Consider the following 26,210-nt stretch of genomic DNA (forward strand, 5'->3'; position numbering starts at 1 on the left):
ATTCGGCTTGAATGGTAGGTGCCGCGCCCCCTTTTCCAATAGCTTCATATTTTCTACATGACTATGCGATTAATTTCATATATCACCACACCAAGTTCCAGTACTCTACCAAGAACAATTATAGAGATATGCAATAAGAAAAATTCGACTTGTAGGGGAGGTGCCACGCCCTTATAAAGCTCCAGTACTCTACCATGAACACTTCTAGAGATACTTATGAATAATTCGGTTTGTATGTAATAGTCCGAATTTTTCTCCGGGAGTATGCGATTGATTTCATATATCTCCATACCAAGTTCCAGTACTCTACCATAAACATTTCCAGAGATATACAGTGTGACAATTTCGGTTTGTATATTTAGGAGGTGCCACGCCCTTTTCCAACAACTCCAATTTTTCTCCATGAGTATGTGATTGATGTGAAATATATGAATTCCGTACCAAGTTCGGGTTGTATGGGAGGTACAACGCCCTCCTTTCCAATAGCTCCAATTTTTCTGAAAGAATATGCGAACGATTTTATATGTATATCTCCACACCAAGTTCCAGTACCCCACCATGAACATTTCCAGAGATATGCAGTATGAAAAGTTAGGTTTGTATAGGAGTTGCCAGGCCCCTTTTCCAATAACTTCAATTTTTCTGCAAGAGTATGCGATTGATTTTATGTATCGCCACACCGAGTTTCAGTACTCTACCATGAACATTTCCAGATATATGCAGTATGAAAAATTCGGTTTGTATGGCCAGTGTCACGCGCCCTTTTCAAATACCTCCAATTTTTATCCAAGAGTATGGGATTGATTTCATATATCTCCATACCAAGTTCCAATACTCTACTATAAATACTTCCAGAGATATGCAGTATGAAAAATTCGGTTTGAAAGGGAGGTGCCACGCCCCCTTTTCCAATAGGTCCAATTTTTCTCCACGAGTATGCGATCGATTTCATTTGCGCCAATACCAAGTTCCAGTACTCTACCATGAACACTTCCATAGATATGCAGTATGAATATTCGGTTTGTATGGAAGGTGCCACGCCCCCTTTTCCGATAGCTCCAATATTTCTCCAAGAGTTTGCTATGGATTTCATATAACTCCATACCAAGTTCCAGAACTCTGCCACGAACATTTCCAGAGATATGGAGTATGAAAAATTCGGTTCGTATGGGCGGTTCTACGCACCTCTAGATTTTTGTTAGCCAATAACCATTTTTGAACATCTTTGCGATATACATAGATGGATAAGAGTTGCTGCTTTTAATATTGCGCTCACTTACGTACAAAAAAAAAACATAGCAGCAGGATTTTTATGCGTAATTACCCTGGCGGAAGCAAGTGATTTTTTTTACTTAAATCAACTAATTGAAGGACTACTTTAAAACAAATGCAATCAGTAAATGTTTCGAATTTCGATACTTTTTTTTACTCAAAGAAACAGTTTGTGTCTTGGAAGTATGAAAAAGCATCTGTGAAGTGCAGAACGCAAGCGTTTTCTAAAGAAACATACTGACTTCGAAGTTTTTTAAACGCAATTCATTTTAACCCAAATTGACTCCGTGTTGCCATATGGCAACGCAAAATACATAATGTTTAAGAGGGTGTAAAACAAAAACCGCTTACTTCAAAATGCTACTATGTACGTTAACTTATTCCTAAAAGGTGTGTCTTTCGAAACGATTACGCTTTCGTCAGATCCTTGCTGTCTGTCGAGTGTAATGCAAGTGTGTTCTTTAAACAAAATTAGAAGTGGCAGAAAACCATCAAAATGTCATATATGAAGTGGTAAGCATGAATTTATAGAAAGCGTTTTTTTATTTACAAAATATAACAGCGATAAAATATTAGTTAAAACATCAGTGACTCTATTGGTAACAAGTAACAATAAAAAACAATCGTGCATGCTATAAAATTTAAGTATTTTTTAAGTCTGTTGCCCTATGGCAACACGGGGCGTAATGTGAACTGTTCCTCTTTTTACCAAGTTTTGATATATTCGCTAGCCCAAATTGACCCCGTGTTGCCATATGGCAACGCAAAATACCATTATGTATGAGACGGTGTAAAACAAAAATCGTTTGTATGTATTTTTGCAGTTTTGCAGGTGGTTAACTCATTCCATCTAGCCCTGAACTGCCTAATCAAATTATCGTATACACTTAGGTCTCTTTTTATGCGGATTTGAATTTATGCGGGTTTTCAAACCATTATTTCGCAATAGCGATTTTGCTTTTTTGAGAGTTTTTATTACTTTTTTCAGTGTGTAAAAGACAATGCTTCTGATAAATAATTTGTCTTTGTATTCTTACATAATAATAATAATAATAGATTGGCGCTTACACATACATATGTTAGTGTTTGGCCGAGCTTCTCCTCCAATTTGTGGTGTGCGCCTTGATGTTGTCACAAAAAGGGGAGGGACCTACAGTTTTACGCCGACTCCGAACGGCGATTGTATTTTTACGAGAAGCTGTTTTTCATGGCAGAAATACACTCGGAGGTTTGCCATTGCCTACCGAGGAGCAACCGCTGTTAAGGAAAAACCTTTTTTTCAAAATTTTTTTTAAGTATTCTTACATAATTCATGTATTTATTGTGGTATTTTTATTTTTTTGGTTAAAATACAGATAAAAATTTATTTATTTCATTAATGTTCGATTTTACATGGAATAATAAGTGTTGAAGTGAAGAAATAAATACTTTTTTTGGCTCAATAATGCCTGACTGGATTTTTGTATGCGGTTTTTTAGAATTTTTTACATGGAGTATCTGAATTTATACGGTTTTCGAAAATGCTGGAACGCAACCCCTGTTTTTGTATGAAAGTAAAGAACTTTTTTATGCGGCTTTCTGAGGAACGCATGTACCGCATAAAAAGAGACCTAAGTGTACTTCATTGTACAAGTGTTGAAGTGGTATGCAAATGCAGTTTGTCTGTTCCAGGGAAGACTGGTGGCGTTTTTTGCATTCTCATCTGCTATTGCATTACCCTAGATTCCCTTCTGACCGGGCACCCAATATATATTTGCAAGCTTCTGTCAGCGTCTACCTTGTCAATGGCTTCCCGGCTGGGAAGGACGTTTATGGATGAAATAATATATGAGGAAACTGCCTTAATTGCCGCCTGGAATAGGGTTAATTTAGAACTGATTGTCGGTCCGGTTGCAGTTCCCGGCAGTAAATCCCGGCGCCTACTCTCGTAAACATTTTAGAGCTGTCTGTGAAAATGTTTAGGGATCTATGACTAGGTTTCATTCCCTTGCGCCATCCCTTCTCCTCAATCGTTGTGCAAAAAGTTCGTTTCAACTCAAAGCTGGGTGTCATGAAGCCTCTGCTACTTGTGCTTCCCGCCCCAATTAAGTGGTGCCCAAAGGTTCTGAAATTTAATTTCCCTGCGACCGTCAATCTACGTGCGGATTTCGCAATTGGGTTTTTTAAAGAGCAGCCGTCGAAGGGGACCTCAGCGCTCCCGCGAGCATAAGCACTATTGCTGTGTAGCACCAATGCATCAGGACATGCATAAAGAGCGTTATTGGCCTTCTTCTCCCCTTCTTCAATATTGCGCATCCACAGCTGCTTACTATCCAAGACTACTCCCAAATACTTTGTTTGGTCTTTAATTGACAGCTTGATGCTAGCCTCGGGGGTCTCCACACTGAGACCTTATATCCTTTTGTGACTACACCACTGACCCCTTCTTCGTTGTGCTGGTGAAGCATGTAAAACTATAGGACGAGTAGCCTGTGCAAAATATGATGTGGGCTTATGTTTGAAATGTTTCGCTACTTTTCATTAACTTCTTCATCCGATTTGCACGTAGAATATACATATATTATCAATAAATGATATAAAACTTATACAAAATATTTCTATTATTTCATATTTTAACCAAATACTGTCCTCTAACAATCCATCTGGAATACGCCCCGTGTTGCCATATGGCAACGGCCGATATCGGAAGAACTATACTACTCCCAAAATTTTAGTCATATATTTTCCTTTACTTTAACGCTACTTTTAAGCTGTATATAGGTAAAACCAAAAAAATCGGAAAAAAAATTAATCTGGGACAATTTGGGTTAAAGTAGTTGATATTAAATGCAGAGTCGGACAGTCGACTTGCTGCTTGCACACAACTCAAACAGCTGTAGCTGAGCGTGCAAAGATGTTTGCTACAATTGGTTGCGTGCATGAGTGTCCATGTTCAAATCTCATTAGGCGAAACATTTAATTTTAAATTTTTAATTTCGGGTTTCCTTAATTATGAAAAAGCATCTGTGAAGTGCAGAATGAAAGCGAATTCAAACGACTGACCTTAAAGTTGTTTAATCCAAATGCATTTTAAATTAGTTGAAAATACATGCAGGAAAAGGTAATTGACTGCTTCCTTGGACATCGCCATGTTAAATAAATGAGTTCGTTGCAGGTAAAATAATGAGAATTTCAACTAGTTATCATTGAAAAAAAGTAGTTGATAAATTACTTTTAAATTAATTAATTTTCCTGCAGGGTATATACAAACATATGTATGTACATAAATATGCATATACAAATCGTCGCCTGGGTAAAAGATTGTCGTATGTTGATTTCGGCAGGTTGTGGGAAATCGCGATTGAAGTTTGGAATGCAATTTCTCAAAAACGCGAAGATAGATATTCTCCAAAGTCTCTGAAAATGTTACTAGTTCACAAAATTCTTAAATTATTTAATTTTCAATGTTTAATGTTAATTAGCTTTGAGTTTATGAATAATTTTCTTTAGTAAAATTTTGTCGTAAGCGTCATTTGTCCACAATTTGGCAGCCACTTTGTATGAAATACGACAAAATGAGATCAAAATTTCTACTAAATTAACGACACTTTTTACTCAATATCTCGGAAACTAAAGGAGATATCCAAAAATGGAGAAGGTAATTTTTAAGATATTGATTAGTTTAATATGGCTGCATCACTAATTAAATTTTTACTAAATTATAGAAAAATTTGTAGTCAGTATCTCGGAAACTAAAGGAGATATCTGAAAACTGATAACACCAATCGAAAGACCTTATTTCAAAATATATAACTGCATCTAGAACTAAAAATCGTCAAAATTGCGCTTACGACAATCTTTTACCCAGACGACGGAATGTAAGTGCTAACAGCAATGTTAGTTGCTCCTTGTGGCAACATAAACGACTGTACATGCATAATTGCCTACATTATTTCTCCATGAATTGTATATATGTACATATTTGTTTTTATTACCTCCCTTTTATTAGCTCGGGATGTAACCAGTGTTGCCGCGCCGTCTCAAGAAATTGTATCACTGACCAAGCCAAAAATGTATCCAAATGTATCCAATTTTCTTTTTTTTCGTATACATCTCATAATTTGTAAGAAACCAACAATTTTCGAGAAAAAGACATAACTTAACCCATCCTAAGGACTTGGAATACCTGTATATATATTTTTATTTTTCATAAAATCAAACATTTGTAATTTCAATTAACAAAGTACATTTTTTGTGCATAAGTATTTTGCAAAGTAAGTACATATAATAAATAGTAAGTACACTCTAAAAAGAGCATCTACACCTACTACTGAAAAGTACCTGTGTTAGAATTTTCTCGAGTACACACTTTTTTAGCCCCTTCAATTATAGTCTGATAATGTGCAAATTTTAAGTGACTAAGAATTACCGTTGATTTTTTAGAATTTTTTTCTGTCGCATTGGCTTCCATATAATGCATAAACTAAATTTATGTGTATATGGAAGAAATCCGCAACACCTTTGGCGAAAAAAATTCTAAAAAATCAACGGTAACTTTTAGCCACTTGAAACTTGCACAGTATCAGACTAAAATTGAAGGGGCTAAAAAACTGTGTATTCAAAAAAAATCTAATACTTCGAAGAAAAAATTTTGAAATTTGGGTGAAAATTTGTTGCACTTTTTTGTAGTTTTCTACAAATTGTTAAACTTGGGTTTATGTGGGTTTTATTAGAGAAAGAACTGTGTTTTAATTGAAAATTCTTAAAAATAAATAAATAAACATACGTGGCACACAATATCACTTTTAAATGGCGTGCTATAGATATGACCGATACTGTATGTTTCCATTTTTGACTAAGCGACCCTTATCGTGGAGAAAATTTTCATGTCAGGCAGGGTTGTATGAAATTGGGCCGATTTCGCTTATTTTTATTTTAAACGAAGAAGGGATTTTCTTCATAAAATGTTTGTTATAAATGTCTTTATTTTAAGTGTGAAGTTTTATTCGCAAACTTAGATAATAAGAAATTGTTTCACTGTTAAGACACTTACGATGCGTTTGTGTTTGGATATAGTGCCAACAAACAGAATAAATATTACATGTAGATATTGTCTTCCCAGATAGCGCATATTCAATTCTGCCTAAATTACAAAACATCATATTTGCCCACTCCCAAAGGCTTAAGGTAAGGGAAAAATTGATATTTTCAAGCACTATGTACACATATTTTTTTAAACAAACTTTTTTGCTGAGAAGTTATTTAAATTCCAAAAACCGAATGCCAACTTGAATTAAAGGAACCAACGCTGAAGTGAGTCAAAATGAAAATAAAAGAGCACAAAATTCTATGTAAAGCAAAACTCTCTGGGATTCCTACGAGACATCTGCCGGTCATATGACCGGTCATCTAAATGGGAGATCTGCAGTCTTTTGGCATCATATTTTACATCAGAATTGAAGGGATTTCTGAAAAATCTGACTAGTTCTTTTGTGTAACTGTGGCATCCCTTGACAACATATGGCCTCGGTTGATGTTAACTTAAGGTCGTTGTTTTACCACCCTAAAATTGAAGGGAAATTTTTACAGCGTTTTTTATGTGTATTGGTTTCTATTTGAGTGTATTGAGAATCGGTCAGTCTGAAAAGGCCTTCTAGGGAAGACAATGGGTTTGTTCGTCAAAAATCCAGCGAGAATTATCACTCAAAATATCAGATAGTAAGATAAAATGCTCCCAAATTCTCTTTCATGTAGAGAAACTTGCAATTTTCTGTACGAACGCAAATTTGCAAGTTTTTCTGCAAGCTAGTGTCCACGGTTGCATTTCAAACAAAAAAAAAATTTGAATAGAATTTTTAAAATTCTTTCAGAGGGGCCAAAAACAGGATCTACGTGTATACATCTTGTCACCCCGACTTTCTTCAACATACGTTTCAATTTCTTTGTCGGGTTTACTATATCGACTCTGGTTGAGATTGCATTCCGATTAAGAATACAGTTTTTTTGCCGAGTACCTTTCAAATCATTGGAATTAACTAAATGAATTAAGTTAACAAGTATTAACTTACATTTTTCATTTTAAAATCGCTCCAGTTTGTAAATTTTTAAATTTAACGAACTTGTTTCGTCGACAAAAAATCAAACCATGTGCCACAATCATATGTTTTTCCTAATTGCAAATTCTTGCTGGCAAAATTTTTTCCTGCTCGAATTTGTAACTTCTCTCCAAGAAATAGTCTTTATACTCGTGATTTATTTAAATAAAACTGTGAAATTTAGTTTAAACATTTTAGCCGGTTTTATTTGCCAATTTAGCCGGTTCGTCCAAAAAGTTCTGGCAACACTGTATGTAATATTGATGCGCCTAAAAGATGCAGCGATTTATATTCTCAAGTAACATACCTGATGACTAATGTGACCAACCGTACTTCTTTCGGAAGTACAGTACTTCTTTTTGAGCCGTTGTACTTTGTACTTCGAAGTACAGTCAAATGTACTTCTTTGCAATATTTTGTACTACCCAAGGCACATGAACAGGTAGTATCACTAGAGCAGCTTGTTTAATTTTTTCAAATTCAATTAAATTCAGTCTCTAAAATATCAAGTATGTGTTTTTAATTTCTTCTCACAAAAAATATAAATTGTCAAAATCTTTTTGCATGTGAAACCTTTTCCTATACAAAACAAGCGATTGCAAAGCAACGTTTGGGACACTCCGCACTCAAACTCCGCAGCACGAACGCTGATTACTGGTCCTTGCATATCCACAAAATTTACTAAGTCACACCAATTTTTTCCCCAAATTTCATTTTAAATATTAACTCAAAATCAGAACAGTTTTTAGAAAAGCAAGCAACAAAAAATACACAGAAATGTTGTTTTTGCTCCAATACCTGTTTGATATGCCTTGGTATTACCTTTTAAGTTGAACTTTCTTAAACTGTTTCGAAAAATTTCAAAAGGTCAGTCATCTCAATTAAGAAAGAAACTCATAAATTATGACCTTGAACCACTTCACTTCTATAGCTGACAAATTTCAGTATAAATGGCTACTCAATCAAGAAAAATTAAAAGGAGTTGGAGAGTTTAAAAATTCTGTGGCGAATGTTAATTGCTCCTGTGGATATTCAGAAACGACAGTATCGATGACATAGTAAACATTTTTGCTTATTTTTTGGACACGAAATTGCTTAATCCTTCAAGTGGTTTTGATTACTTACACCAGGCGAAGGTTGAACGACCCAGTCGACTAAATTTACATCTCGGAAAATATACTCTTATTTTACTTTTCTTAGTTTTAGAGTCGGGAGAATTCTCATCCTTCTCTAACTCGTAAAAGAAGTTTGAAACGATCTCATCTTTTTTTAAAAACAGTTCGTCGGCAACGATTTTTTTTTTAAGTTTTCCAGCATTTTAAATCATATATGTACATACTTTGTAAAACTGAAAATAAAAAAATTAAATTGTTCAAAAATATTGTTCCCAGAATACCAGCGGAGTCCGATAATAGACCGAAAAGGGGGTTTTACGGTTGTTCAAATCTTCTTAATTTTATTTATAATTAATAAGGATTAAAGTGTTTTCATCTCTTTATAGAAAAAACATTAAATTAAAAAATGATTTACATAATATTCAGTAAAAAACATAACGGAAAAATCCTGAAGTAAATCAAAAAATATTTTGTATCAGGTACGTTCCTTTTAGGTTTGCCCCGATCTATGGAATTTTTTACCAGATCCAGCATATTTTCTATTAAATACATCTGAAAAGTTTAAAGTTCGACAAAAGTAATTATGCATTATTGTTTACCTCTAAATGCATTTAAAACTGCCATAACGTCAACAGATTTTGTTTGCGAGTTACCTTTTCAGGAACATTTGGAAACGACAAACAGTTTCTTCTTGCTTGAAAATTTCTTTTTCAATTCACAGAATAAAAAAAGATAACAAAAAAAAACACTTTGACTTCCTTCTCACTCCATATTTGGAGTGCTCCGAAAACACTCATTCGAGGTGTTAACGTGGGAGTTCACTCCACATTCGGAGTGCTCCGATAAGGCTCTTTCAAGATGTTGCTGTGAGCGTCTTTTTTTACTCCATATTTAGAGCGCTCCGCAGTTGCTGGCTGTTGAATTGAACATAGAAATGCTTTTTTCAATGTAAAACTTTGAACATTTTTCCATCGAAATATTTGAAAAGTGGTCTAATGATTTTTAAATCTGAAATGCTCGTGCAAATCTTCAGATCGAGCACTTTAATTTGATACATGACTTGTCTCTGTACGATTAGTATATTGCTGGGAAGAAGCGCCTTGTCTTAGAATAATAAATAGTATGGATTTTTAATGAATAAAATTTATTTGTTGAATTTTTACACTGCTACCGTTTTTTTTTATATTCTGCTTTTACCATTTTCTCATTACTTTCATACTATTTTTGGTTTTCAGTTTCTGTACTTCTTTGAGCTATGAAATAGTTGGTCACATTACTGATGACAGAATAAACTATAATTTTTTTAACATAAGAATCAACATTAACGTTAACATTAGCACGTATCTATGTATACATAACCCTTGCTTCGCGCTGTATTCCGTACGAATTAACAACAGAGGGCGCTCTCAGCGCTGTTATGTGGGCATGTATGTTAGATTCATAGAATTTTTATAGTCCTGCAGTTCCTTTTAAGGGAAGTTTTTAAACTTCTTTTTTGCCTAAGACAATGACAAGCGCATCCAGAACCTATAACCGAAATTACAAAAAAAACGGTACAGCCGATCTCGAGCTTTGCGAACAGAAAAAAACGATGTCTTTTAATAGCATATTGCAGGCGTAGGCAAGGCCGAGGCCGAAAAGAGCCACATGTAAATTCTAAATGCTACAAAGAGCCACAAGAAAAACAAAAAAAAACTAAAATTTTATTTTTAAATAAAATTATTATTAGAAATGAAAAACATAAATTTTATTATCATTCTAATGTACCTAAGATAGATATTAAAGTAAATTCAAAAGACTTTGGCCAAATTATCAAAATCTGGTTTTACGTCAGTTAAAGCCGTTCGTAACAGTTCTGTTAAATGTTGGTTAGTCAATAGGTACGTTCCTTTAAAATCTCCAGTAAAAAATGTCCAACTTCAAAATTCCGGCGAAATGTCATCTGTTCTCTCGCAAGAGAAAAATATCCAAAATAGTACGCGAACAGAAAATTTTCAGAAACTTGCAAGTTAGAAATTTTGTATACATTCAAAAGTATAAAATTGAAAACATAAGAAAACAAAGCCCGAAGTCGTATCCTGACACAGTTCACTGCTAAACGAATAATTACTTACTTCTTGCGAGTTTAATTAGTCGCATTTTACTGTTTTAACTTCCAAATCATCAAATTCAATTTAAAAATTTTTCCAGCAGAAACTAGCAACTTTCCCTCAAAATGAAATGTCATTTTGCTCTCTCAATTTCTCTACTTTGCAAATTTTTTGCGTACGCGAACACAAAAAGCTGATAGTTTTTATAACTTTTAATAATTATCAGGTACGCGAATGCAACTAATTGTGAACGGTATTTTGACTTTACGAATTTCATTGTAGAGTACAAATACTCACAGTTATACGTTGTACCAAAAAATTTAAAATATACGGCACGCAGCTGTTTTCAACAACGGAGATTTTAAATCTGGTACTTGTTGTCGGAATTCAAACAATGGCAAAGTTTTATGTTGCATTTCCACTGCCTAATCTTCTTATAATTCCAAAAACTCCAACTTTTTTCGCTTTTCTTAAAAAGTATTTGTAAATATTTGTATTTGTATTTGTAAGTAAATTGGACATTGAAAACAAATATTAAAACTCAAAATTATGTTTGGTAGGTTTTGGCTGGTTATGGTAGAAAATTTTGGTAGAAAAGAAAATTTGTCTGTGGCAACGCTGTTTGAGATGTACGTTGCGGCTAAATTTCCGCGGCGCGCCCTCGTGTAACTTTCAAAGCGCGCCCTCCGAAGAGTTAAAAAAAGAGGAGGTTATCAATTCCTCGGAATATTTTATATATATTTAATGTACATGTGTTACCGCATAACTTTGGACCACGTTACCCGATTTCAACAAATATTTTTAATTTAGTCTAAAAATGCATAAAGACGAAAAAAGAAATATATTGTATTTTTAACTTCATGTTTTTTATTTATATTTTTTTCATTTACATTACATTAATTATTGAAATATGTATGTATGCGAAAGAATGTACTACCAGCTATTGTTTTCGCGAGTTTGCGCTATTCAAGACCTACGTTGTAAAGCAAGCCAGCAGAAATGTGGGAAGATTTTCATAGATACATTTGCTGATCTCAAGGACACTACTCAACACTTACACCCCTATTGCGAGTGTCGACTAGTAGTTGATAAACGATTATTATTCGATTATCGACTTTCCATGGTATTGTGAATTTAGATTTATCGTTCAATAAGCAGTGCGAATAGTTTTTAGGCGTTCATCCTTCTACAAACAACAGCGCTTAAAAACTGTTCACACTCACCTATTGAACGGGAAAACGACATTCAAAATACCATGGATAATCGATAATAGGTGTTTATCTACGCAGCAAACATTGAGGTTAGTTATCGATTAGAGACTGATTGGAGGGCTAGCCACATTCTCCAATCTCAAACGTTAGAGAACGACTCGAAAAACTATCGAGAATCATAGCGATCTCAACAAAAATGGGACATAGTTCTCGACTCGAGAAAATATTAATTCTCTAATCGTATTCCAATGTTGATCTCTAATGGGATTCGAATGTGAATTTCAAACTGCTGTTTTGCCTTGCTTTGTTTGTAAAATTTGTATTAAATGTATTTGCAATAAAATAATAATGAATTATTTGAACTTAAAAATAATTTATGAGTAATTCATTTGGAATATTGTTTATTTACATTTATTTGAATTCGCGCTGTTTCTCTAATCGTTCTCGAATCGAATTCTAATGTAATTCTCTAATTTTGTCATCGGCTCGAGAACGATTAGAGAATTACCCTAGTTATCTAATGTAGAAATCCAAATTTCTCTAACGTTAGAGACTGTGTTTGCTGGGTACTACTAGTCGACACTCGCAATAGGGGTGTTAGTCACACCTTAAAAATGTACTACCTGCTATTGTCTCTGCGAACCAAGACCGGCATTTTAAAGGAAAAAAGCAAACTTTAGTTTAAGCATGCCAAACGGATGATTACATTACTTAAAATATGTACATATCGTCGCTTCAGAAAACGGATGTCGTATGTTACAAAACACGGTTTTGAGAAAATTGACTTTGAAGTTAAAGGTCGAATTAGTCCGGAACTATACGGTGGATTTTTGTAATTTTTGAAGGAGACGTAGTTGGTGTTATTAGTTTTTATTTTCAAATTGTTTTAAATTTAATATCTTTAAAGTTAATGAGAAAATTTAATTTTTATTCCGTATACATTTGTCGTAAGTCAAATTTTCAGCACATACCACAAAAGGCATACCCAATCATTAATATTATGTAACATACGACAAAATGCACACGAAATATCTCAAAAAATAAGGGAGATCCAAAATCGTGATATTGCACATTCGACATCCGTTTTCTGAGGCGACGATATGTATGACCTAGGGATGTTAATTTTGCAGCTTTTTCCAATCCCGGTATTTTCGGGATGTCGTTATAAGTATGTTTATGTGCATATAAATATAATCTCAATCAAAGCTCATTTTTTAATCACTCCGCTTACACAGGAAAATGTCAGATTATTAGCCGTCAAATTTGTTGTGCTCATTATTCTCGCATCTCAAAGAAAAGTTATGTTTCTTCTCTGTGCCACCGTTATCACTTTTTCTGCTATATTAAGCATTTTAAATATATTTTAACTTAATGTTTTATTCAAAATACCTTTACAAACTTCCTTTCCTTGCAAGCGTCCATTCTTGTTTACTTCTACATTTGGCATTTCTCCTCTTGGTAAAATAATCGATAAAACTAGGTGGGGCACCGAAAAGTTATCAGTTGAATCTGCGATTATCTTATAATTACAGATTAAGTAGGGATGCATTTCTACTTACAGTGACGAGCGAAACTGTAACATGGTGTAACACTTTATTTCAGCCACCGCTAAATTTCCAAGTTCTAACGACTTTCATACTTATGTTGTATATTCTTGCTGGTACATCCCTACTCCCTCTCTCATAATGATTTGAAGTCAATACAACAACAATAAAAAAAACCAGCAGCCAAAAATGTAAATTAAGGCAGAGGTTACAGTTTTGCACTCACTATCAGTTTTGCATTTGACAGTTATCTCTTACTTAGTTGGAAGTCAGATGACTTTTTTCTATATTGTAATTTATAGAAGAAGTGATCACCAGTAAATAACATAGTTAATCAAGAACCATAAATGTAAATAATAGATTTACTGCTGCAAGGCGGGCTCGCACGAAAAGTGGCAAAAAATTTTGGAATTTGCTACTTGAAAATGTTAAGACTGAGAAAAAATATAGCTTAAAGTGTTCCCAAGGACAAAGAAATCTGTCAAAAAATATTACGGTACGATATCTTGTGAACTTGGCAGCAAGTAACGATGCAGCCACTATTACAGAAGCGCTTAAGGTATTAAACTTTAACGCAAATCAATAGATAGCGAGGCGAAGAATTGTCAAATTGAGCGCAAAGGCATCATAAAGAAGAAAAAAGCAAATTTGATCAAAATACATGTGCGAGTGCGGCAGCATTTCGCTGCATCGCACGAAAACCGAACCCTTGCCTATTGGGATATGTTAGCCCGTTCAGAATGTAATAAAAAACATATTTTTAAGTTTCAATTGAAGGTTATTTGGTCTGACAAGACTAAACTAATCGCTTTCAATCAGATGGCCGGGCATGGTATTGGATCAAAGACCCAAATTAAGCCCATGCGCATCATGTAAGGCAAACTGTGAATCATAGTGGTCGGTCAATAATAGTTTGGGGTTGTATTTAAAAAATTTTGTTTGTCCGTTAGTACGTATTATGCGTAAGGAACAGTATCTGTTCATATTTCAACAAAATTTGCAAGATGTAGTCGAAAAAATGAGAGTTTGGCTGACTTCCAAAACGTCAATTGCATTGCATACGTACAAAGTTTAATGTTCCATAACGCCGAACTACAATTGGTTGACAATGTACACTTTTCCAAAACCCTCCGAAAAGTTATCGAAACGCATTGCTAGCGCAATCAGCGCATCAGAAACAAAGTTGATGCTTCGTTTGTTATTGGTTACCATTGGTGTTTTAAAAATGCCAAATTCCGAAATGGTGATTATTGTTTTATTAAATATTCCAAATATGCAATGTATATGGTTGCAATGTTTCGCTACTCTGCATATGCAAAGAGTTTAAATACCGCAGTAGAACAGTATCCAAACATTGTATTGGTACGTTCTGTAAGTCAGCGTTTCTGATGAAAAATCACTCAAAACACACTGCATATGTTCGCAAAGTCTGGATACAAAAGCAAAAATTTGCTAATTTGAAATGACCTCCACAATCCGCGGACATGAATCTCATCGAGAATTTGCGAAATCAACTAAAAGCACAGCTTAATAAGTTTCAAAGTCCGTAAAATCGAGTACATGCGCTGTGAAAGCAAACTAAAGATATACCACCAGAATTTTTACAAAGATAGAAATAAGGTATGCCAAATCGCATCCAGGAACTGAAACAAGCAAAATAGTACTGAACATTGTGTTAGTAGTTCTTTTTTTTCGTGAAAATTGTTAAAAAGTTCTTAGAAATATATGAGTGCAAAACTGTAACATCTGCCTTAATTCACATTTTTGTCTGCTGGTTTTTTTATTGTTATTGTATTGACTTCAAATCATTACGAGAGAGGGAGTAGGGATGTACCAATAAGAATATACAACAAAAGTATGAAAGTCGTTAGAACTTGGAAATTTAGCGATGGCTGAAGTAAAAAGTGTTATACCATGTTACAGTTTTGCCCGTCACTGTATATGTAAACCTAGTATATCACAATCCCGGGATTAGTCCCGGAATTTAGGTATTCATTACTTTTCAACAAATTAAATCGAAAAAAATTGCTTCTATATTGTTTGAGAAGCTCTCCTACCATAAAATAAATAGGTTTGAAACCTACTTTATTTAAAGTGGCGTTTTTATTTTTTCTCTGACGTCAGGATTTATTTTAAAGGACTTTGTAATTTCAAAGATATGATTAATTCCAAAAATTATTTAAAAAATTCAATGCAAAGTAGAATAAAAATATGGGTGCAAAATGCAAGAGGAAATTTCTTTAGAATAAAAAAAAATAAAAGTTTTTGGATTCACAAGGACGTATAGGTAACTCTTTAAGCTGTTAAAGTTAGAAGGACGAAACTCGAGGATGTTGTCGAGTTTATATAAGTCCTCAAAATATAATTTTTTCAAAAATAAATATTGCGAAATTTCAAGGATAAAATTTTCAAAGGACATTTTCAATACTACCAGTCCTTCTGCACCAAAAACTTTAACATGTTTAAATTCTACAGGATTTCCTATATAATTTGATACCCATACTTCTTCTCTAAGCCCATTTCCCTAAATTTTTAAAATAATTTTTGAATTAGGTACTGACGTCAGAGTGAAAAACTAAAAAACGCAATTTTACTATATTTGGCCCACGGTTTCGCGATATTTTTGTTTAAAATTTACTATCGCGCGGTGTTATATGTATAATGAGCTAGACTTTTATAAAGAAATATTAATTATTAAATAAAAAAATAAATAAAGCCAATACTGGTCCAGAAAAGAAGTTTCTAATATTGCCATCAGTACATATTACAAATTATTTGCCAAGAATCCCGGGATTTTTGGGACCTCAAAAAGGCTGGGATCCCGGGATTAACATTCCTAGTATATGTATACTAATTTTGTTGAACTCTACTATTGTTTCATTATCATTCAGTTAGGGCTCGATATATTGTATTTTTTTTTGTATCTAAGAAAATAATACTATCGTCAAAATTTGTTTTTAAATACACACATGCAAATTCTGCACTGCGACCGGAATAAGAATCAAATTTTGGCATTTGGTATAATTATGATCCTCCATGAATGTCCCCTCTCTAGGACAATTGTAAGAGGTCCCGCGTCAAGCATTTAGTTTTCCCATAGGAATTACACGTAAGAAAATGAGTTCAATATAATTTTCTAGGATCAATGAAAACGCCCGAAACTGTAAGAATACATTTATTACATGCCATTTAAATATTATGCATGCTCAGATTCCTTAAATTAAAAAAAAAAGTTTTGTATATACTACAGGGTTCGTATTTGCACACACATGCTCTGCTCACACACACGCCAGAAACACATTCAACTTGTACTCACTGCTCATACACATGTGTGTGCATAAGTGGAAAACAAACTCTGCTCACAGAAAAGTGTGTGCTGTTTGTTCCCTGCAAAAAATGCGACTAATCCGGGATGACTCCGGGATCAATCGCAAAGGAACATGCGACTAATACCACGTTTGATCTCTTTATATGGAATGAACTGTTCGCTTTTGTTCGAGCATGTCCTATGAAGAGACTAATTGTTCACCTTTATACCCGAACGGGTATAAACTGCGACTAGTCACTTTTAAAAAATAAAAATAAAAATTTGCGCCAGCTGCGATTCGAACCGGGGTTCTCAGTTTTGTTAAGCGAATACTCTCTCTATGCGCCATCGCCGCACATCAAATTTCATTTACTAAGTGCGTACATATCATTAAATCGTTAATAGTACCCGTTAGAGATAAGTCGGGGACTAATTGATCTCCAATTATACCCGTGAGGGATGAGTCGAGACTAATTGATCTCCATTAGTACCCGTATGAGACTAGTTGCGACTAATTAATGCCCAATTGTACCTGATTGAGAGTAATCTCGGAATACTCTCTTTAAGAGATTAGTCGCACAATTTTTTGCAGGGTTATTAAGCACATGCACATGTGTGTGAGCCGATTTTTGTACAAATTTCAGCCCATGCACATGCACATAATATATTTTTAAAAGAATTTGTTTATTAAACGTTATTTTTTGAAAGACAATTCAATAAAAAGTGAGATGTTGTTTGTTTTTTATATGACAGAAAACATATTAAAAAATTATTTTAAGATTTGAGATAGAAGTCGACGTGTATAAGTTTCTCTACGCAAAGCACACACATGTGCGTGTGCTTTATATTAATAAAAATAAAGTACACACATGAGCCCGTGCTTTTTACCAAACAGCACACACATGTGATGTGAGCAAGTTTTTAATTTTTTATATGCACAGCACACGTGTGTGAGCGTAAAATGTTAGGATGTGCTGCGCATGTGTGTGCAAATACGAACCCTGATATACTAGTTTAACCCAAATAGGACAAGGGATTAAAAATGTTAATTTAGGAACTGAAATAATCTGAGCCTGCATAATACTTAAATAGCATGCAGTCATTGGGCACGTTTCTAAGACGCAACTGTTTACCTCAACTGTTGCGGAAATGGTGTCAATTTTTGAGTCCAACAGTTACGTCTTAGAAACGGTATGATACATAAACTGCCAAACGAACTGCTGATATTTGTACATGTACCTGTGTATGTACATACGGTAAACCATTCCGTTTATTCCTTAAACCACAACGAATCTTGACTTGCGAGCACCATAACTATGTATTCTTTTCACGTTTATTTTCCCAGAGTCTACAAGGACGCAGTTTCAGTGCGTTATTCATAATCGTCTGCTGCGAAAGGTACGCATTATTAAAGCCATCCTCCTGACTTAAGCTACTACGAACACAGATATGTACACGGATTTTCCATATTTATTTAATTCTATATATGTATACACGAGGTTTTTTATTTTATTTATGGTAGTTTAATAAACAATTTAGAGAAAAATTATTATTTTTATTTGAATTTACTATGAAAACTGACGTAGGGCAAAACTCATTTTTGACTTAAATTGTTGAGTTTATGTAGCGAAATAATTTTATGATGGGAAAAATGGCGTCGAATCCACAACCGCTGAGCTGTGCGGAACTACTCAACTGTGCGTTTCTAAAACAAACACTCAACAGTTTTACAACAGCTACGTCTTAGAAACGCGCCCAATGTATTCTTACAGTTTCGAGCATTTTCATTGATCCTAGAAAATTATATTGACCTCAAAAGGAAAGAACTCATTTTCTTACGTGTAATTCCTATGGGAAAACTAAATGCTCGACACGGGACCTCTTACAATTGTCCTAGAGAGGGGAGATTCATACTCCGGTCGCATTCCAGGATTTTTTATTTTTTTATCGTGTAAATATATATGTACACTGCATCCCCGAAATTTTTCTAAGGAATGGAATTGAAAAGTTTAAAATTTTGATGAAATTTTTTGATATTTCTTGAATTTTCCGTGTTCTATATGATATTAAAAAAATCATTCTGCTGGTTTTTGCTGTTGAACTAACTATATTTTTATAAAAAATAAGAAAAATTGGGTATGGGAAATATAAATAAAGAAGCATCAGGGTATTAATATTTTTGCCGCTGACTATACATCAAAACCAATTCAAATATCACCTATTGTTAAGTTTCCCGCTAATGCGCTGCCATTTTTTCAAAACACTTCATTTCATGAATTCGCGAATTATACATAAAAGGAACCACTTTTGAATTCTTGGTACTAGGTTTGAAAAGGTACTCTAGGTACACAACTAACATACGGAATATGCATGTAAAGCAGAGCGGCTTACTCCATAAGCACTTGTAGCACATTTGTTTTTGTTTTGTCCTGAAGTATAGGCACATATACAAATTTACACTTTAAATATAAAAAAATATGTATCGCCCTCCCGTATGCCCTGACATATTAACACAATTCATATGAAAGTGCCTGAGTTTCATATGGAAGGGCAAAGCAAACGCCCTCGCATATGAAGCTAAGGCACTCCAGTAAAATGTACAAATTTACACAAACAATTATAGAATGAAAAAATAATAAAAAATATGTCAGCACTGAAACAAATTTATATTATAAATTGATTTAACATTCGTATTAACTGAAAGTGAAAACGAAATTTATTAAAAAAAAAAACACATGGCGTTCATTAAAGTGTGGAAGCGCGAGATCTTTTTTGCAATTTTGAGTGCGATTGGTACCTAGTGTATGTTGTGCTTTGTAATTATTAAACGAATGACGAAATATTCAAAACTTTTTGGAAATTTTCAAAGGGGATATAGAAAAGTATTGATTTCCAATCTGAATCCAACGCAGATCCCTGGGAGCATCACACCGCGTAAAATTGATAGGATTGCAGATATTCTTCCAACGTCGGTTTGCAGAAAAAAAAATTTCGCGACTTTGACGGAAAATGCCAATAAATGTGCGGCAAACTTCGCGCAAAAAATAAAATTATAAATTAATGTTGGAGAAACTCTTATCTCCTGTCCACCCTTGATTTAAGGTGCCCTCCTTAAATTTTATTGCATATTGCTTCAATGGTGCTATCATTTATTAACGCTTTAAAATGGGACTTTTATATGCGAGGAATATCCCGTATAATTACGAATGGAAATGTAAAATTTGTTGGTTTTGCCGGCTCGAGGTCAAATTTTTTATGGAATTTTAATTAAAACGCAGGTTTTTAATTTTCTCCAATATATTTCGGTTACACCGCGGTAGCCGTCTTCAGGGCAACAACTTTTTGGATGTATGTATGTTGCAATTTGCTGATTACTGCCTTTGAGTTATCATAGTTATTTTTTATTGTTGCATATCCCATTTTTCGGTTTCTGTATGCTTACGGCGTGCCTTCCGTTTATGTATGATGATGGTTTTGGCGACCTTTCTAATTCTTAATTTGTTGGTTTTGCCGGCTCGAGGTAAAATTTTTTATGGAACTTTAATTAAAACACAGGTTTTTAATTTTCTCCAATATATTTCGGTTACACCGCGGTAACCGTCTTCAGGGCAACAATTTTTTGGATGTATGTTGAAATTTGTTGATTACTGCCTTTGAGTTGTCATAGTTATTTTTTATTGTTGCATATCCCTTTTTTCGGTAGCTGTATGCTTACAGCGTGTCTTCCGTTTATGTATGATGATGGTTTTGGCGACCTTTTTAATTCGTAATTTGTTGGTTTTGCCGTCTTGAGGTAACATTTTTTATGGAATTTTATTTAAAACACAGGTTTTTAATTTTCTCCAATATATTTCCGTTACACCGCGGTAACCGTCTTCAGGGCAACAATTTTTTGGATGTATGTTGAAATTTGGTGAGTACTGCCTTTGAGTTGTCATAGTTATTTTTTATTGTTGCATATCCTTTTTATCGGTTGCTGTATGCTTACGGCGTGCCTTCTGTTAATGTATGATGATGGTTTTGGCGACCTTTTTAATTCTTAATTTGTTGGTTTGAAAATGTAAAATTTTAGCGTGCAATATGTTGTAAATATGTCCAAGGATTCCTCCCACTAAATTTATGGGACTTTTCAGCCACTAGGTCGCCATCATTTCTTAACTGTATTTTTCACAAATATGTATGTAAAGACTCCCATTGCTAACAATTTTCATTCACTAATCGTACAATAAAAATAAACTTGTACTTATTAGCTTCATTTAAATTACAAAAAAAAAAAAAATATCAGTGTACACATAAATTTTGTAGTTGTATTGTGATTTCACTTCAATACAAAAATTTTGAGCAGCACGGATGTAAAGTGATAATACATAATACTATTCACGAATTTGTTGTGGGTGAATAAATACCCAAAAAATATACAGTCAGCTCTATTCTGCATTTCGACTCGAATCAAAATTTTCCCCGTTTGGCAACTTTGGTATTCGACGTTCCGTTTCGTTTCGAGCAATCTTCGAAATTTACGATTATACCTATTCTACATTTCGATCGTTGTTACGTTTTTCTAAGTTGCAAATTTGGTGACGAAGAACGTTTCGGTTGTTATTTTCGTGGGTTAAAATATTAAAATTTTATAAAAAAATTAAGTAAAATATACTGTACATGATTTGTATAAGTCGCGAGCATTAATCCGGGCAATACGAAAAATTGGCTCAAATAATGGCAACCAAAAGGGATATTACGTGGGGTTTTCAAAGAGGAAGTGCAGGCGTTTTTATTTTCATTGTCTATAAATAAGACTGTGAAATGCACTGAATACAATTTATTCTTTTTATATAACATTAATGGATTTATGTACAGACATACGTACATAAAATGTGGAGTACCATAAAAAAGATGTTTTTATAATTGTACTCGTTTTTACCAACTTTTTAAAACGAGCTGCGTATGTTGTCTCGAATACGATTTGCTATGAAAGGATGAGCTTTGTTCTTCCCTGACGGCTTTCAAAATCGAATTCACTTGCGTTCAAATCTTCCACTCTATACTAAACGCAAATAATGTGGAGTGCATAATTTCACTGGCTTTGAGCGGTGAGTAATGCAGTTCAAGATTAATTTCTTATAATTCTTCACTCATCTGAAAAGGATCAAACACGTCCCTAAATCTCCGCCTTTCAGCTTTCGCATCAGCAATCTGGGACTCGTTCTGCTCTTCAAGCAATTGAATTATGTTTCGACTTAAATTAAGAACAAACGAAATTTTAGTTTTAAATTAAAATGAGTTAGATATATTTAGTTATTTTAAAATATTTACAAATTTTAACTTCATAAGCCGCTATAGTTTGGTGGCAATGATTTCTTTTGTTTTGTTTCGATTTCACACATTCCTAGGCAACCAGCTGATTTCCAAGATATTTTCGCTCTTCCTCTTCTTCTTTCGATTCGATCGTAACTCAGAATGCCAAATTACGATTGTAGCGGAGTGGAATGCGGGAACGTAATCGAAATACAGAATAGGGCTGAATGACTTTTCCCCTGCCAATTTACATGCAAATTCGCAATAGAGCTGACCATTTCGATATGTGCAAATAAATTTCTCATTTAACTTGGCACGTCTTTGTCCCTGTCTCATAAAAGTTAGTTCCCCTTAACCTTTAACTGTGGAGGTGGTGGTAAAATTTACCCCCTCTTTAAATTTTTTTCAATTACTCTCCTATGTTGCGCTCCAGCAACTTGATTCTCTCAGTATCTTCTCATTTCGTTGTCGTTATTGATCAGTTATGTTTTTGCTGTGGAAGGTGTAGCGTGGGCGGATGCTGGTGTAAAAATTACCACTCCTCAACGTTTATGCAACTTTTTCTTTCATGGAAGGTTGACCTGTATTTTTAACAATTACATTTTTTTAATATGATCTCTTGTATTTCTTTAAATTTAAAGCTTTAGATTAATTTTTATTTTACACTTTTTTTATAAGTTTACTATGTGATGTTTTCGTTCTTGTGAATAATAAAAGCCTTCTGAAATAAAGTGGGACTTTTGTTGATTTTAAAAGGAAAAATAAAATTTTTTATTTATTTTAATTTAAAAATCTAGTAGCTTAGGTTAAAAAAAAATTATTATAAAATAGCCAATTTGTATTCAAATTTCTAACTAAAATTCAAAGGGGTAAAATTTACCACCAGGTCATAGACTATGTCCAAAAAATTCACCTCCATAGTTAAAGGTTAAAACCTTTTTACGAGCTTTTATCATGTTTCACCTGTATGTAATCAATTCTTGCAATCAATTTTTAACCAACTTCCGATGAGCTAACTTGAAACCTTAAACTTAGCTTAGAACCCGATGACAATGCAATGTGAATGATGCAATAATCCGTTAGGTGGCGTGAGTGTCGAGATATCTGAAAACCCCGTATTTATGGACCGATATCGTTCATGGAATGTATTTTACCTACATGAAAACGACTCAAAATTTACCCTATAGGTGGCGCAGTATTCAAGATATTTGAAAAACCTGTATTTATGGTTCGCAAAAAATTTAGACGTCAGGTGGTACGGAGGTCGATTTTTTTTTGCCTATACTAAAAGCTTGTCTTAAAAAAATTGTTGTTAAATTACTTGTTTATATTTTATTGTATCTTTCAGATATAAAGGTGGTCGGATGCCTGGCATAAGAGCTACAGATAGACGTCGACCGCAAAATATTTCATCTACAAGAGAATTTCAACGCATTAAACTCTCATATAAAGTCGCTATTGTTGACCAAAGAAAACCTAGAAGCTGCCGTGGTATGAACATGGGCCAAAAAATAAGTGGAGGTGCAAAATCAGTTAGTCGAAATGACACACATTCCAACTTGAAACCATTAATACCACGTGAACTTGCTGCGGATTTCATAAAGCCTACGCGGTTAGACATTTTACTGGATATGCCTCCTGCAAGTAAAGAGATTCAAATTAAACATTCGTGGAATTCTGAAGACCGATCACTAAATATATTTGTAAAAGAAGACGATAAATTGACATTTCATAGACATCCTGTGGCTCAAAGTACAGATTGCATACGAGGTAAAATCGGTCTAACAAAAGGCCTACACATATGGGAGATATATTGGCCCACAAGGCAAAGAGGTACACACGCTGTAGTAGGAGTAGCCACAGCTGAAGCGCCTTTACATTCAGTCGGCTACCAAAGCTTAGTAGGTTTGTCAGATCAGAGCTGGGGTTGGGACTTAGGAAGAAATAAACTGTATCACGATTCAAAAAATTGTGTAGGAACAACCTATCCAGCCATACTTAAAAATGATGAAGCTTTTTTAGTCCCAGATAGATTTTTAGTTGCTTTGGATATGGACGAAGGCACCTTAAGCTTTATAGTTGATCAGCAATACCTCGGAGTTGCGTTTAAGGGACTCAAAGGAAAAAAACTGTATCCCGTCGTTTCCGCTGTTTGGGGCCATTGTGAAATTACCATGACATATGTTGGTGGATTGGATCGTAAGCGAGTTATTTACATATGTATATTTATGTTTTTGCAAAAAAGAAATAACCGCCATACAAGGTTTTAAGAGAAAGCAATTCCTTTTTCGTTCTCAAAATCATAACTCTCAATATTACTAAATTTTTTTGGAAAATATCAATGGATTCTGGTAAAAATGTATTTTCGCTGACAGGGACGTAAATTACTTGATTGAAACACACTCGAAACAAAACTTAGTGAAGGCTGTGGGTAGGGTAGAATAACATAAAAATAGGTTGCTTATAATTCCTGAAGCCTCCATTTTTAGTTTAATCGCAAAATCCCGTTATTTAGTACTTGAACACCTTGACTGTTTTTCATAAGATTTTTAAAATCAAACATATATCGAGCCCCAGCTGTCAGAAAGATGTAAGCGACAATATTTTTCTAAACTTTATTTTTGATGCAGATATGTATCAAAAAGAAAATTTTGAAAAACAAGTCGCTTAAATTTTTTTTTGGCGGTTAGGGCTCGATATTGTTAGACTTACACAGCTTTTAAAATTTTAAAAACACCTATTTTTCTAAAAAGTTTTTTAAACATTTTCAGCAGAAATACGGCCTTGAGTTTATATGTATGTGTGTATATACCGGAGTTTCAGATTGTTTTTAGTAGTTTGGCTAAAGAATTCATCAATATTTATTCAAAATTGATATATATATAGATAATCTTTTGCAAAAAAACGATTTTTCATAAAATTTTTTTATAATCGGTGTGGCACCGCCCACTTATATCATATATGCGTATCTCAAACCACTAATCTCGACCAAATTTGATTTACATGTTGTACTTACTCCTATTGTACTTATCCTCTTTAAGATGCTTAAGCACAACGTGTATATCAAATTTGGTCGAGAGGGGTGAATTAGTTTTTGAGATACATTTATCATATAGTGGGCAGTGCCACGCCCATTTTTCTAAAATTTTTACGAAATTTTTTTTTGCTAAAGAGATATTGTATATTTAAATTTTGAGTGAATATTGATGAATTCCTTAGCCACACTGCTCAAAAAATGTAAAATTCCGGTACATACATAACACACATATAAATTCAAGGAAGTATTTTTGCTTAAATCGCTTAACTTCGACAATTTTTATGCAATCGCATTAAGTGAGGTACCAATTTATTCGAAAGTTAATATTCTTTTAGCTAAATACTATATATTTGGTAACTTTCATAGAAATTTTTGAAATCAGCGATGGTCGAAGTCGAAAAAATAAAGAAATAAATAAAATAAAATAAAATTTTTAAGATACCACGTTTCTCTAGATGGGCTGAAAAGTAGAAAATAATATTTCGCAGTCCCATAAGTGTGCATATATATGTATGTATGTATGTATGCATGTGGGTATATGGATATCGATCGCTTAAAATCGATCTGAAATTTGTACTTGTGCTGTAGAAATTTTAGGTCTATGTTATGTAGTTTGACTATTAAATGAAAGACTTATTCTCAATTAAATGTAATGGAATTGTATTGCATGCGCTCCACGTTTTTATTTGAGGCATTTCATGTCACCGCGGCCACCTCTGTGCGCGACTTCTAAGGATTTTAATGAAAGTTGAAGAGATTGAATGCCTAGGTGACATGAATATACGTGCAGCATATTTTGCCGATATGACGTAGGATTGCCTATTCGCACGGGGCTTAAATTTTAAGAAAACGTTATACATACATACCTTACTTGTAAAGTGCTGTGTCTTGGAAACCTTTTAACGAAACTTAACGAAAAAATTTATTTCTTCCGTCTTATTATGGGCTTTAATTGTACATTTTTACATTAATGTGCAACGTATAAAAAACAAACAAAAAATTAAGTAAACATTTTTTTTTTGATTAATTTTTTTGATTATAGCATTTTTATTTTTGTTTTTACACAAAAACATTGTCTATAATGTCAACTTTAAGTTCCCAAATGGGCGTAATGGGCTACTTAGGTACTCTAGATCGTCTAACGCTCGAGCAATATGATTAAAAGACATTGAAATTTTATGAAATTGTATATTTTTGAAAGAGGAAGTGTGTAAAAAACAAAAACTATATGAATAAATCATATAAACTTTACTAAAGGTCTAAAA

The 26,210-nt window shown here is 33.8% G+C and overlaps 1 protein-coding gene across 1 annotated transcript in view; it reads left to right on the plus strand.

The window, feature by feature from the left end:
* The window catches only part of LOC118735047 (protein gustavus), a 213,510-nt gene that overhangs the window by 123,638 nt on the left and 63,662 nt on the right, over window positions 1-26,210 (plus strand). The window contains exon 2 of the mRNA XM_036464638.1: window positions 23,257-24,107. Within this exon, the coding sequence (XP_036320531.1) occupies window positions 23,273-24,107 (835 nt within the window). The 5' untranslated portion in view covers window positions 23,257-23,272. The remainder of the gene's footprint in view (window positions 1-23,256; window positions 24,108-26,210) is intronic.

The sequence above is a fragment of the Rhagoletis pomonella genome, unplaced genomic scaffold (assembly GCF_013731165.1).
Source record: "Rhagoletis pomonella isolate Grant_MI unplaced genomic scaffold, Rhpom_1.0 Rhpom_scaffold_00003, whole genome shotgun sequence".
Taxonomy (NCBI): Eukaryota; Metazoa; Arthropoda; class Insecta; order Diptera; family Tephritidae; genus Rhagoletis; species Rhagoletis pomonella.